General features: G+C 41.9%; 1 protein-coding gene across 1 annotated transcript in view; it reads left to right on the top strand.

Moving 5' to 3' along the window:
• The window catches only part of si:dkey-238f9.1 (chemokine-like protein TAFA-2), a 52,809-nt gene extending 37,723 nt beyond the window's left edge, over nt 1–15,086 (top strand). Inside the window, exons 3-5 of the mRNA XM_037251938.1 lie at nt 8,110–8,259; nt 8,879–9,003; nt 14,434–15,086. Coding sequence (XP_037107833.1) covers nt 8,110–8,259; nt 8,879–9,003; nt 14,434–14,445 — 287 coding nt within the window. The 3' untranslated portion in view covers nt 14,446–15,086. The remainder of the gene's footprint in view (nt 1–8,109; nt 8,260–8,878; nt 9,004–14,433) is intronic.
• Nucleotides 15,087–16,178: the final 1,092 nt, after the last annotated feature.

Below are 16,178 nucleotides of genomic sequence, written 5' to 3' on the forward strand. Positions count from 1 at the left end.
TTGTATTTTGGAGTGCACGAAAGGAAGGCTTTCAAGTTGAAGAGCCTTTTTCATAAACGCTAAGTAAAAGCACCCCTGCCTCTTTTTCAACTCAGCAGGTTTACAGCCTGGAAAATGTGTCTTTTCTGAATACTTTCATTCAATTCAAGTCTGATTTTCTGCATTATTTCTCAGCAGGCGCCAACATTGTCGGTCTTTTGAATGTTTCTAGAATTGTTTCTGCTGTCTGTATTATTTAATAGCGGCTGACATTCACCCCCGCTTTTTTGTAACTCCCGCAGTTGTGGTTCTTTAAGTATCACTGGGAGGCTTTTAGCTGAAAAATATACTTTTTATGAGCTGCGATCAGCATAGTGCCTTTGAACCTAAGTGGATTACCAAAATGTGGAGCAAAGAGTATGAATCATTGGAATTTCATAGGGGCCTGGACCGCCTGGATTTATGTCGACTTCACTCTGTATTTTCTGTTCTGATGTACTTCTGCCTGAAAGAGGCACGTGTTAGTGAAGTGAGGAAGGAAGGATTCAAAGTATATCTGGCTCTTGCAGTGCCAAAGCAATTACCGCACGCCTGAGAGGATGAACAAGTTTGTTTCCTTTGCGCATTCATGTTCACGCTTAGGCAAGAGGAAGTCCAAATCTGTGATGTCATTGGCTGGTCTATTGTAGATGCCGCTTAAGTGTGGTCATCACTATTGCAATCAATGATGCATACTATAGGACGTGCATACTTTATCCAATCTTTTATGAGACCTTACGCACAGAATGTTGATATTTACAGTTGGAGCCCTGCATACTTCAGATTCACCACCCACAGATTCATTTATTCATGAATTTATTTTTCAATCAATAAATAAATAATATAAACCTAATAAAATAGATGAATACATAAATAATATAAATATGACACAATAAAATAATACAAAATATATATATAGGATATTCGGAGCAGATAAGTGCGGGCGAATGATAGCTCGGTGTTGGAAGATATACTGCAATGAGTTGCTCTGTGCATGTGTGAGTCTAAATTCAGTGGTTTCATTAAAACAAAGGGCAAAAGAGAGAGGCCTCTTTTGTGCCTTTTTCTTGTTTGGATGTGCATGACTCAGCATCCCAGTAGTGTCGTTATTCTAGCCATAAAAGCAGACTAATGTGCGGTCTTCCCGTGTCATGTTATGTAACAAGCCTATTGATATTCAAGCCTGACTTTCGCCTCGTCTTCAGCTTCTAATTTTATGCCATAGATCTGAATGTAGCCTTGTCAAATGAATACCAATTACTGCATGTAACTTTGCATGAAAGAGCTTAGTTTTGCACTTTCTTCATCTTTTCATCATTTCTCCTTCTTCCACCGTGGACTCTCCCGCCGTATTGATGTGATCTGATTTCGGCGAAGGCTTGCTTGTCATCTGTCACTTGAATGTCATTATGGTTTTCACCGTTTCCTTTTGACAGGGTGTCTCTTGTCTTTAATGCTAAGTAGGAACCGTTTTTTTCCCCACATTGACATTTTAATTCCATCATTCGAAAAAGTTGCGGATGAAAATTCTGCTCGTGATATTTTAATACATTGAGCAATTACATTGGTTCAGCAAAAATATTCATCGACGAATGTGACTTGCTGCTTGTTTATCAAGATGGTCACTGACGGACTCCCATTTTGCGGACGAAGGAGGATGAGAAAAGGACAGACAAAACAACTCCCCCCCCCCAAATGATTAAACAAGACATACCTGCACTTTCTTTGTGTCACTTTCGAATCTCAAGGTGGCTGTCAAAATGTTCATAAAATCTTCATTACTTTGTGACTCTTATGTGTGTTACTTTAAAAATAGGAAATCTCTGCCCCTCCCTTAGCCCCATGTGTCAGTGTCAAACTTTAATAAGACGGGTCAATTTGACCCAACAGCAGGTTTATAATAGGGGTCTGGTGTGGAGCTGTCGTACAGGACGGGCTCCCCTGTGCGTCATACTGGGCTAAATGAGGTCTCTGTTGGCGTCGGTGACGGGCCACCGTTGTTTTGATTGCCGTTCCAGCGCTGGAGCTTTCTTCCTGGAGTGGCCGGGTGAAGCTGATGGATTCAGTCGCGCGGCTGACAACTTGGACACCCTTGTTAGCGATGCCTCCCTACCTGCATGTTAAATCAATCGTTTGATTGTGAACCCTGGTGATTAGCACAGACGGACAAACAATGGGAGCCGGCCAACCAGGTACAATATAATGATATCAAGGATATACTAAATTGCCCCAGTAGAGCTGGACCCTGATTTATTGTAGGACAAATTGCATTCTAATTAGAATGTACGTATGTCGAGTCTTTATAAGGACCTCCCGGTTAAACTGTGGAGGTCTGCTCGGTTTGAATATGTGTCTTGTCTCATTTCATGACTTGCCTCGGAAAAAAGAGAAACAAATGCAAGTTGTAGCATAGAAACAAATTCCCTCGCAAAAGCATCATTCAGCCAGCCCATTGTACGAGCAAACTGTTATTTCTTGCTTTTGTGCACATGGTATTTGCAAATAAATGCTGTCAAAGAAAGTGTGACAGGCCCAATGCAAATGCGTGGAGAAAAACAAGATGAAAGTCATGTATTTGTTCAAGTGTCCTATTCATTTTCAGAGAATTCCATCATTTTCACGAATAAATATTTTAATTGGATATTGATTGATACCAGCGTAATGCAGCTGTTTTATCAAATATAGCCAAATGCTTCTTTGGATTCAAGGCTTGAATTGAAGGGAAGCAATTACCTTTTGCATCTTTCATTTGTCCAGAACAGGCATTCGACAGACATGACAATGTGGGGAAAACCAAATGTTTGCAAAAACGTCCAACATCATTTCAATTTCGAGCAGAATTCAGTAACTTGATCATGTTCTTACACTCACTGTGGCGCCTCTTGTGTTGGGTCTCTCTCCCTGTTTGTTATTCTGCTAATTCCTCCCATGATAAAATTAATTCAGACTCAGCAATTAAATGACAACATAAATGCATCAAACTTTATTAGAGATCTTTATCGACAATACTGACCACGGATTTACTTTAAATTGGACCCATGCTCTCGCAGTATCGCACACCACTGATAAATTCCCATTAACCTTTGAAAAGTAATGAAAAACAGGTCGTTTAGCGACTCTTTATAATGAGGCACAAAATGAATGACTTTGTTTGCACGGGTATCGTTGCGCTTACGGCCGATCCCACGTTTTTGCGGCAGCGGGAGAGCGCTATTGATCGTCAGGAGGGGGCGCCGGCCGGGATTCACGCCAATCCTCGTTAGTGGTCTCTGTCCTTTCACCTTTCTTTATGTCCCATCTCCTTCCTGCTGATGTGATTCTAACTCACGGCAGGCCTAAGTGCTTTAATAGAAATGTCTTACGCACACACTCGCACACGCACGCACAGGACTGGACCTTTCACCTGGTAGCTCCAGCTCTGTGCTATACGCTCCCACTTGATAGCAAAATGAAGAGTTGCTTTGTTCTTCATCAGGATGACAGGGTAAGTGTGGTGATTTGCTGAGCCGCTTGCAGCCATACAATCAAAGTCTGCGGCCTGCACACACACGCTAACACACATGCTCCTCCTGCATGCTCTGTCAACGTGTCCTTGAACAACATATTGACCTATCAGTTTGTCAATATGGCTTCACTATGAGTGCATGTTCTCGTGCAGGTATATGTTTCCTGCAAGGTGGTGTGAAGAAAAAGCAAAAGAACACACTCATGGCTGTGAATCGAGTGACTCAATAATAGATGGCTCTTGTAGTTTAACATTAATATGGACATGACTGACCCATCACCCTTTCAACCATGCATCCATTTGTCTTCATTATGCTTGATTAGAAGTTAGTGTGGGGAGTCACGCTCAAGATTTATTTACATTCATTTGAGCAAAAAGACGTTGAGTGTTGTAAAAGTCAACTGGGGCTATGACTGAAATATAGTATCAAGTGTGTACTGAGAATGCACTCTGCTCCCCTTTCATTTCCAAATGTAGCCAGCACTGTCACACCAAATTTGACTTTTCCAACGGTCAGAGTGAATGTGTGCCTTCTGAGAGTATTGCGCTAGAATGCCTGCAGCACGGATAATGCCGGTCCTGATTTTGTTTAGTTCGAACGTTTTCTCAAAGGCGTTTTGGACTGATATCGACGACGTGTCAATGGCGATGCATTTTGATATTGAATTATCTCCCAGCCCTAAGTCCAACCAAATGCAAACGTCTTTCATTTTAGAATACAACTTTAATCTTATTTCACTTCCTCCCACCCTCCCCAAAATTGCCTTCAGTGATTTGAATTTTATGTGTGAATATTTAAATAAATGGCACTTCCCACGAGCTATTTCACTTCCCAAATCTATGCAGTGCTGAATTTTGCACTGTCACAGCTTTGACGACATGCTTTTTAATGAGTCTCTTGTCTTTTTAAGGTTTATCATCGTCTTTTGCTCTATTCTCGGTACGGCAGCAAAACTCCTCAGTCGGATGCTTAGCAGCTGAGTCGGACCCGCTGTGTCCAGAACGCGCATCCTGTTCAGGGGTTCAGGTCTGGTCCCAGAGGCCATAACCTCAAATAGCAGACTCATTTTTAATTACCAACCTGATCCTCTTCCAACCTTAGGCCATCCCTAACATCCACTTGGGATCTTCCAGAGTCCCAGAAATGATGGAACCGTCATTTTTGTATGGATAAGCAAACGTCTGGGGATGCCGGCCGGCCGGCCACATGACCTGGCTTGAGTCATCTTTAAGTCACCAATTGAGTAGGTCTTGCTTGGCTCAACGCTTGACTTGGCATTCCTGTGTTTTGACATGGTAACTTAGGACTTGCTTGCAACTTGAAAGCCCAATAGCATTGTTCTAGTGGGTCAATTTGGATAGCCTTTGTTCTCTTCTCCCAAATGGTGAACGCTGATCTCACTTGTCTGGTTTTCATGTCCTCAAACCACATCTGAATATCCCCTTCTGACATTAATTAGCTTTGACCGTGGGCATGGCAGTGGCTCAAAGATAATCTTACCAATTAGTCAAATCGTCTAACCTCTTCTTATTTTTATTTATTGACTTATTTTTGCATCAGCAAGTCGGCTAATGGGGTGAAAAGGCGTTTAGTCGTAACTGCCGCCGCTGCCTTTGGTGTGAACGTGAATGACTTTGTATCGATTGGCGCGAAATGTTTTTAATGTTGCAAATGAGATCTCGCAATTGGCAGATAATGGGAAGGTGGGAGATTTGCCGCAATCTTGGTTTCAAATCAGGGTCTCTATTGAAAATCTTTACCAGTGTAATGAAGTGTCCTCTGAAAAGAACTTCAAAATTGTTTGGATCACATCGAAACAGCCACATCAAGCTTACTAGGTTCTCGAGACTAACGGCTGTTTTGGATTATTGTTATTGTTGTTATTGGGTGATCGATGGTGGTGAGGTTCCAGATTTCGGCCTTTGGAAGTTAGTGGTCCGTCTATTACGGATGCCCTTTCTCCAAGCTTAATCGACTACGATCAGAATATGACCGAAGGAACACCATTCTATTTGATTAATGACAGTGTGAAGTTGTACACTACTGCAAAGTTAAGAGGGTACATATTACGGGAAATTGACTTTTTAATTGCTTCTCTCTATCAATAGTTGGGTCTGCAGCCTTCCTGGCCACCTTTCAACTGTGAAATTGAACAACCAAGTAAACCGTTTGTGAGCTGCCTATGACTAAAAATGTGTCTGCTCTGAATGTTGACGGATTGTGACAGGCTGGCTAATATAATAACGCACACTGCCGTTTCAAGTCTCTCCGCCCATGACTTGGACAATAGGCTGGATGAGGAACTGCTATTTTAAAGCGTAGGCCCAAGTCTGTCGGAAAAGTTGTTGGTATGGAGATGGAGATTATTTGTCTCTGTCAACGTGGATGTTGCCGACGACACAGGTCCGGTCGCTACACTAATTGACGTGATTGATGTCATCTTGGTAATGAAGCTCTGCCTCCACATAAGACAAACTGTCTTTTTTTATTTTGTCCTTCTCAGCCATACACAGGCTAACGAAAAGCATCGGTGACACTGTGTTGTCAGACTTGGCCCGCTTTGGTACATATAATTAGGTAAGTGACTTGAGCTAAGCAATTACATTTACTATGACCTTCATTCTTGCTAATGGCCTTGTGTCTTCCTATATACATATGCGCTCACTGTCACGGGCAGAGACAGAGCGACCATATGCAGGGAAAGGGGAAGTGGAAAGCTGGCTAATAGGAAGCAACACGGGCAGGAGAAGAAAATAACAGATCCAGCAAATGAGGGCTGGGTGGCATACAGGTACCTTGCAGACAGGTAACAAGCCAGACAAACGGCTTTGCAGGCTTTAAGTAAGAGAGTCAACCAGCTGGGTGCTAATGAGCAGAAGGTGCGGACATTCAATGCTGATCAACAGGACGGGAGGAGCCTGCTCCCAGGTTCTGATCAGTGCCAGGTATGGCTTAGAACAATTGACGAAAGGAAAATCAATGCTTGGGTGGCACTGGCACGTATACATACTAGTTGAAACATGCATTTTCTATCCATCTTGTCGGGCGGCCATTTTGTCTCTTGTCGTAACCTTTGTGACGCTGCACACAAAGGTTACGGCAATTAAACCAGTTTTATTTGTCCGTTGATCGTGTAGCCGGCCAAGCTGCGGCGAATGGCACTCCCAGCCAGAGCTGCATTTTTGCTCCTCCCTCTTATTTATTATGTTATTTGTTTATTTATTATTTATTCATCACTCTTATTTATTCATTGTTTGTGCCTTCTTGTTTTTATTTTTTGTTGTTTACTTGTATGTATATTGTGTACTATGTCTTGTCACCGTGGGATAGTGGGAACGTCATTTCGATTTCTTTGTGTGTCTTGGCATGTGAAGAAATTGACAATAAAGCAGACTTTGCCGTTTTTTTTACTTTGACTTATCGCTGGTACAACATTGGGTCTGGCTTACTTGGCGATATTGTGAATAACGGGCCACAATTTTGAGAGGGATCACTGAACGGAACAATAATAATAATAATAATAATAATAATAAATTATATTTATAACGCACTTTATATTCGGAGGAATCTCAAAGTGCTAAACAAGAATAGAGGACGCCCGGAGGTTGTGTTCGTCTTGGACATGCTTTTCACACTTAGCATGGATCTAATTAGATTGCGCAGGTGTACCTAATGTCTTGCTGTATTTTCTCAAAGGAGGGAATCGGACCACTCGTTCTCTAGAAGGGCTGCAGGGTCAGTAGAGTAGCCGGTGCTCAAGGATATCATACCAAGTGGGGCTGGAGCGGGTTCCTCCGCATGGGGGTTGACCTGGATTTCAATGAGCTGTGATGTTTGGATGTTTAAGGCAAGATTGTTCTCAGAAATGACTCCAAGGCCCTCGCAGCTGCACTCTAAATACCAACGAGGGGCGAGCGGGGGTTCTCAAAGGTTCCGCAGCCCAACCTTCTCTCGCTCCACAACGGCAGATTAAAGTCAAAGCAGCTGCTTGTTGACAGACAAATGGCTCCTCAATGGTGCAATTGTACTGAACATTTCCTCGGCGTGTGTTTGCGGTGCACCGTGTGAACTCTTCAGGTGTACATGCATAATACATAAGGGCTCGCTGAGCAAGCTCTGTGTATTCAACAATGAAAGCATTGCACAGTCATGTGGGAGATGAGCGCTCCAGTCAGTCAGGCTTTTTGCTCCATCCAAATACGGCTGCTTGGTCAGCTTCTCAGTGTGATATGAGAAGAGAGGTGCTCAGCCAGTATAATACATGTATATGACAACAAAGCCAACACTAATCCTGCTTCCGGAGGCTGAGTGTGATACCGTTGGAAAGTCAAACAGCCGGGCTATTGTAATTGCGCTTTAGGTAAGAGATACTGCCAATAATCATTTGGATACAAAATAATGTGAGAATTAGAAAGACATTTTATTACTATTCGAATGGCCTGTGGAGTTCTGCCTTTACCCATCATGATGTGGGTGCTCTAGAGGTACACTGCTGCTAATAAACACATTTTCTACAATGCATAGACAATGTAAGGCAGCATTATATAGTACGAACAAATGTTTTTTTGTTTTGTTTTGCTTCCAGTTCACGTGAAGGAAGGAACATGCGAGGTGATTGCAGCGCACCGATGCTGCAACAAGAACAAGATAGAGGAGCGATCGCAGACCGTCAAATGCTCCTGCTTGCCGGGACAAGTGGCAGGAACGACCAGGGCGGCTCCATCTTGTGTGGATGGTAAAAGCCAGCCTCTTTTTCTTGCTCTGGCTGGAAAAATAAGATTCGAAAGCAGGGAAAAAAATAAATAAAAATCACGCGGTGCAGCGATGCAGTTTGATTTGATTAGTTGGGCCGTGGGCCATAAATAGAGATCAAATCAGTTGATTCGCTCGGCACTGGCTTGTTGAAGCTGCAGCAGTCCACTGGAGGAGACAGCATCCAGACTGGGTCATTTAATATCACCTCAATTGTGGCCTCTGTTGCAAGTGAATCAATCCATAACTCAAGTTTCCCCCTGACAGGAGCTTCCTCCGTGTTGACACTTGTCTAGTCACTCTGGGAAGCCCTTTGACAGCTGCACAGGCTCACAGCCAACACGGATTGCTATGTACTTGCCGCGCATTTAAAACAGCACCGTTTTGGACAAAAAGTCACCCGTTTCATCACATTCACAATGTTTAGTAAACGCTTCTATTTACCAAGAAAGATATTGTGAAAAGCTTTCAAAGAGGTGAGCTAGTATATATGGTTAATTAATTGCCATAAATGAAAGACTCTTCCTTTGGGCAGGCGGTACAAACCTTCTTTCTTTCTTTCTTTCTTACTTTCCATTTTTGCTTTTTGCTATTCCCCGCAGCATCCATCGTGGCACAGAAGTGGTGGTGCCAGATGCATCCCTGCATGGACGGAGAAGAGTGCAAAGTGCTGCCGGACTTTAAAGGGTGGAGCTGCAGTACGGGCAACAAAGTGAAGACCACCAAGGTGGGCTATATTTTGTAGACATTCAACGGTGGGACTGGGCAATTACAAATGCAAATTCAATGTTTATTCAATTTGATCATATTTATTCCTAACTGTATTATTTTAATTCCACCCCGTATCACTTGACTACACATCAATCAAATGTCAGCTCGTATGTATTTAAAGCACATTTGCCAATCTGATGGCAAATTCGGCCGGCTACCAAATGCGCAGCCCGTCACCGATCGAGAAGCGCATGACGTTCAGGGCGGACGAGAATAGTATATCATTTTAGAACATTGTGAAAAAAGGTGGAAATTGTGCTGTTTTTTCACTTTGATGAGGTGTTTGGAGTGTAAATGAGATGTGGAAACATGTGACACTCAAGAACATCACAAGCAGAAAGGCAATTATCACATATCAGGGTGCACCGGGAGGTGCCAGAGAGACTTGAAGTGGAATTAGGACGGAGATTGAGGGCTAGGCCGGTGTTGGCGATCCGTCATGGCGCCCGCTCAAACCTTGCCACCTCCCCTGCCCTGCTCCGTGTTTGACTCGCCAAACGCTGTGTCGCCGAGCCGCCTCGTCCATTATTCATGTCTACAGGAGACCCGGACGAAGCGGAGTCTTTTATTTTAGCCGGGTTAATAATTCAGGCTCTCCAACACTGCCACGGGGGGAAGCTGAAACACGGGCCAGGTGGCCCGAGAAGAACTCATCACAAGCACATTGACTCATTGTGTGTGCTGGACAATTTACGCTCTGAAGATAGAAAGCAAGAGCACAAGTGATTTCAATTGATTTTGCATTGCTCATCTCAAGTTGGAGCTCATATTTCTTTTCAGGCACTCTACCAACCACCAAAAAGAAGAAGGAAGGAAGGATAGTATGTTTGGCACACTTGTATTTTGTGCAGGCATTAAAAGAAAATGATCCAAGGCACCTCTATGTATATCGTACTGGAATCAAAACCCTGACTAATATCGATTACTTCATATCTTCTATAGGTAACCGATTTCCCATTGATCCTCAAAGCGTCCAGGATTGCTCCTCTCCTAAAGGATGCTTATTTCGACCGCAAGGGAGGCGAAATGCGAAAATGTGGCTTGGTTGTCAGTATGGATGAAAGTCAAATCAACATTCATTGCAACGTGCCAGAATACAATTTTCAAATTTCAGTGGCTGCAATTTTGAAGAAAAAAGACCTCTGCTTCTTTGCTCTCTTTCAATTTGTGGAAAAAATACACGGGACAAGGACCTTGAAAAGAAATCATCCAAATAAATTGCAATCGCAAATTTGAGGAAAAATAAAAATGCTCTCATTTTGCAATATGATTCACCTTGAGCTGGCTTTTGCGCAGTGACCAGTGGTGGTATGCGTTCACAGTCGTGCTGTCAATGACGTCTCCCACTAGCCACCTGCCATCAATCAAATGGCAGAGGTTTTTCCCATTTTACAGCGGCAACAATGACGCGATTGCTTTTCACGCTAAAGTGTGGAAAAAACAATGTGGCTCCCAACACGCTCGCACCTGCCTGGGTTTAGCTGACAATATTAACAGGAAGTGAAGGCAACCAGCGGCCCTTTTCTTGCACGCCCGCACCTTGCAAGCAAGTTATGTCCTAAGCCTAGGTGACTTTTTGTTGCACTTTTTGGTCCCGAAACAAATAACAAGATGTCTTGTGAAACCAAACCTGAATTTATTGGAAAATATTCTTCAAAAGTTATAATCAGCATCATCGATCAGACATTTAAAACGATTTATAAATGTATTTCCTTTCTAAACTGACAATATAAAAGAATGAACTCGTCTGTATTTTATCTTTATGTGAACAAACTTAGCTTGGAGGCAGGCACACGCTGTAATCCTCCCAGTGACTGTAGCTCTTTTTTTTTCTGTTCCTATCTGGCTGTGTTTAAACACAAATGCATCTCATGTGCATGCTGGGAGGTGACATTTAGAAGATTGATTGCAAGTCAAAAAAATTGACCATTGATTCTTTTTATAGCTTATTAAGTCTTGGCTCGGGGCTCATACGGGCAGCATCAATTGAGTCAGTAAGACAATATTTAACCAAATTTTAAGAGGCTGTCATTGCTGCAGTTTGTCAGCAGGACTTTGAATCGAGTAATGTGATAGAAAGTACTTAAGTATAAGTTCAGGTATTTGTATCGGTATTTTTGATGACATTTGATTTTTACTACCACCACTAGGAAACAGATAGCTCTACTTTCTTCTCATTAATTTGTCGAACTCGGCTTTTTACAATTTTATCTCCACAGACGTTGACGACATGTATAACCATGGTTGAGATTTCGAATTGGGGTTTTTCCTCCAGAGACGATTTATCTGATTATCAAAATGAGTATGCTACGGTATATAATTGATAAGAAAAAAGGATTTGAAATTGTAAAATATTGACTTTTAACATTTGCACTTAACTCATGCACTACCTACCATTGATGAGTCACTTTTTTATTGCCGCACAACCAGTGGCAAATGGCTGCCTTGAACCAATTTAGAAATGCGATTCGCCAACTGGGCAAAACAGATGCATGTTCTATAAAAGAACAGAAAAAGGCAGACTGATTTTTTATTTTCCAGGTAAGAGTGAGTCCATTTTTTGGCGTATTTATAATGAATGAACGCAATATCCTGTAAGTCTTGTAAAAGTCAAATTGCTCTAAATTGTCTGCCAGTAAAGTCTAGTACATTTTAGATCTGTTTCATGTAGGAATTGACTCAGGACTACAAAGTATTTCTCTACATACGTATGTGTACTTGTATTGATGCACAGAGTGTTGTCGGAAAACAAGATTTGGAATCTTCACCAGTTGATGTTTTTTTTTGTCCGATCCCAAAGCAGCTTATAAGCGTCAAACCCTGAGCAGCTTTGGTCTTCTCAGACATCCCCCTTTCGGTGATTACTCACACTGATAACCCTCGCAGCAACACCCACCACGCACGCACGCACGCACGCACGCGCCTGTTGGTGCCTCAGCCACGTCTCCCGCCTTCTGCTGCAAGTGTAGCATGAGAGGAAAAATCATCTCTTTTTTCTCACACTGATCTCAAAGTGAAAATGAGATGACGCACCCCAACACAGCAATCTCCGTCTTCTGCTCGGGATTATCACACTTTGGAAAAACATGCATTGCCTTTGCAAGGGTAGCATCTGTTACTGTAACGTCAATAAAATACGGCTTTACTGCAGAGCAGATGTAAAGCATCGCCACATTAGAAATTACAAATCTTTTTGGCGTAAAGATGTGTCAAGAAATAAAAAGATCATGGATGACTGCATTGCAGGTACTTCTTTTGCAAGTGCATATTTTGCCTCTATATAATTGTTGTGCTGTTTTATTGACTCTTTCAATGACTCTTCAAAGACCATCACATGCATTTTCAAGCTTTGTTTTCAATGGTTCCTACTTTCCCTTTCTCGTTACGGACATCCAAGCAGTTCTGCGCCACACCTGGCACTGATCAGAACCTGGGAGCAGGCTCCTCCCGTCCTGTTGGTCAGCATTGAATGTCCGCACCTTCTGCTCATTTGCACACCTGCTCCCATCTGTTGACTCTCTTACTTAAAGCCTGCAAAGCCAGTCGTCTGGCTTGCTACTTGTCGACTAGATCCCTGTATGCCACCTGGCCTGTTATTTGGTTCTCCTCTTTCTGCCCATGACATTTATATGTCAGTTTGACAGTTTTAAAATGTCCACCAGTAGCACCACTGGTACATCAAAAATCAATTCAATTAGATTCGGACCGCATTTGACCTAAATCTGGCTCAGTACTGTACACAAACTTTCCATGCCAATGACGTTTTTCCACATTTTCATTTTTGTCTCATTAATTCCAGAAGATGACATTTAGGGGACATTTTATGGCTATCAAATTTCAAACCAAGTCACGTTTGACCGGATGATCATGTAAGGTTTTAAAGCCATCCAAACCTTATCCTCGCAAAGCATTGTGAATCCCGCTAATCCCGCTTGCTTATGTAGGCATGGTAAACACTGTGGCATTATGTCTGCGTTCGCTGGCTGCCAACTGGCTCCATTCACAGCAAAAGACATCCGGAGGTGCCAGATGGCAGAAGATGCACCTTGGAAAGGTCCCATATTTGCCAGGTGTTTCTTGTAAATGCAGCAAAATGCAAAAGGAAACCAATGGAAGTGGAGCTTCACCCATCTCAGTCCCCTATACAGTCATTTCTGAAAAAGAAATCAAATTTGACCCTAAATGTTAATTGCAGAAGACTTTGTATATAGCGCTTTAGCTCGTACGTCATAATGTTTGAAAATAACAGACATTTGATATAATGTATCTTCCTGTCAGCTTATGTTTGCATTCTTTTTTGGGTTCAAATGAATTTTAATTTCCAGATAATTAACTGTGCTTTACTAGTAAACTCAATCACTCAAAAGATAGGCAATCAAAAATGTCTTCCAAGACCACATGCATGTCCTAAGCCGTATCTGTCCATTCCTGTCCAGTCCAGGCAAATGTCAAGTAGATATTAATTTTTTCTTTCCTATGATTGCAGACTGATTGCCTTTGGGTTATTTTAGGGCTCGGTTATATTAGTTTCATGAAGGAAAAATATGAATAAAACATGGCCGCTTTTGAAAGTGCCCTCACAAATGTTACTTAACGCTTTCTCGCGGTTTCAAATAAATTCGCAGTGGAAGCAAAATATATGAACATGTTCTGGAATCCGGACTAAAATCGTCAATTAATCGATGAACTGTAACGTACACTCAAATGCCCATCTTCTGCTATACCGAGGACCGATAATAAGAGTCTATTTCATTTCACCACAGAGCTTGGCCCAAGTCTGTATTGACCACACAAAATTGTAATAGTTGAACTTGTTTAATAATCACTTTTGTTGACGTCAACCATTCGCTGAGGGAAAATAACTGAAGGATAATGGCTCAGTATAATCTTTTAGGTATCTAAGAAAAATCAGAGCTTTGCTGACTTTGCTTTCAAAAAATGCTTGAATTTGATTATCAGCGCGTGTGCGTTTGCTTCGAGCAGTATTAAAAGAACCTGCTCCAAACTGAGTCAGCACAGTTCAACGGAACAGTAGCAAAACGTTTATCCTTTGGGCAACATGGGCAATCTCTTCAAAAGTAGCAGGAGTATCATATTACAAACAGGCTTAAATTGGGATCACTTCAATTGCAAAATTATCACCCATTTTTTTTCATCTGATTTCCAAATAATTGCCTTCTGGTTAAATATTATTGGTGGAGCAAAACAGAAAAGAAGAAAGAAAAAGTCGAACACAATCGATACTCGTGGTCCCCATTTGAAGAAGGCGGCGTTCACTTTCACATGATTGATGGCGCAGAGACACACGCGCTTTATTGTACATTTTATGGACTGTTGTTTATGAGCACTCCTTTCTGACTCTTCCCTCTTTTCACTCCCTTTCTAGGTCACACGATAGTCGTCTGTTTGGGGCCAGACGTCATTTATTTCAGCCGAGGACGCTGGGATCTAATTCTTTTTTTTTTCTTTGCGTTGGATTGTTGGAAATGAGAGACAAATAGGGACTTTGGTCATGGATGGACAAAAAGGAAAACAGAACAGGGCTTCATTTCAGACTGCGTCTCGGGAAAAAAAAGATTAGCGACTTTAGCGTCATCAGTAACACGACTCGCCGACAAACATTTCTTTGTATTATAGTTTGACTCCTATGATGCAGAGGACTCCAACATGAAGATATTTATTAGCTGAAAGACTGTGGATTATCGTGACAGCAGACAAAAAAAAAGAGAAAATTGTGATGTGATACCTTTGTGTTTTTTCTTCACCATGTAGAGATCCTGAAACGCTCAATGCGTATTTGTGTTGAAGATCAAGCCAGATGAGCATTTTCATTCCTTTCAGCCTTATGAAAAAACAACATTATGTTTCATGGAGTTGTTAGGATATCAAGTCATCTCGACGTCGACTTGATATGTAGAAAAGGTGGGGGGGGTGGGCGGCGCTGTGATAAAAAACACTTTTGCCAAAACATTTAAATGGTATCTGTTGCACCGTTGATTACAAATGTCAGTATTATCTCAATAAATCTAACCTAATGGACCATGACGTTTGTTTGGATTTGGTATCCACATTTCAAGCAGTTTTCAAAAGTCGGATTTCATTAAAGTCGAAATAGGTCAGCGGCACAAAAAAAGGCCGCGTCTCTTTGTTGACTTGCAAGAAATCCAACTGGCATCTGGTCATAATTATCTCTCCTGTGAAACAACTGGTATCCCATTTGATTAGTTTCCACCCACCACTTCATCTCATGAGCTGTTTGTTTGTTTGTTTGTTTGTTTGTTTGTTTGTTTGTTTGTTTGTTTTCAGCAGTAGTTGAAATAACAGTGTCTACAAAGAGCTTTTTCTTCTTTGTTGTTTTGGATCCAAATGATTTTCCCCCGGGTGGTGCTGCATCTCACAATCACCAAAAGTTGTCAGTCCAAAGACAATAAAAGTGTCAGCTTGGAGAAGTACAAGTAGAGGGTCAGATGATGGATGAATAACTGGATGGATCGATGAGAGTGATTGGTGGACAAGAAGGATGGATGGTGTGTAGGAGTGAATGGGTACAATGGATGGATGGACATCATGTAGGAATGAATTGGGTTTTTTTTTTTTTTTGATAAGGTGAATCAACCGGCAGATTGATTGGTGGAAATATGGAAAGGTGGCTGACTAATGGAAAACCTGTGCAGATGAATCTATGAAGACAAGAGAGATGGACATTCAAATGGATGGATTAGTATAAAGTGGGTGGAAAGATGGTGACCATGATTGATGGGCGTATACATTTGGATGAATGTTGGCAGGGCTGACTGGATTGAAGAATTGGATGAATAGCTTTGAGGAAAAGATGAGTGGATAACTCAATAGTTATGGATGTTATACTTGTTTTTATTGATTTAGTGAATTGGCAGGGTGGATGAATAAATATGGAATAAAGGAGTGAATGGCTGAGGCTTTGAAAACAAAGACTGGATGGACTGATTGGATACAGAAGATGGAAAAATAATGGATGGAGTTGCTCAATTGATTTGGGAAAAAATGTGGAGATGGATGATGACAAATTGGAGGAAAGAGTTGGGTGGATTCTGGAATGGGCGGGGCTTGGATGACGGACGGACGGACGGACGGATTCTTTTGATGAGTGGA

This window comes from Syngnathus acus, chromosome 5 (assembly GCF_901709675.1).
Source record: "Syngnathus acus chromosome 5, fSynAcu1.2, whole genome shotgun sequence".
Lineage (NCBI taxonomy): Eukaryota > Metazoa > Chordata > Actinopteri > Syngnathiformes > Syngnathidae > Syngnathus > Syngnathus acus.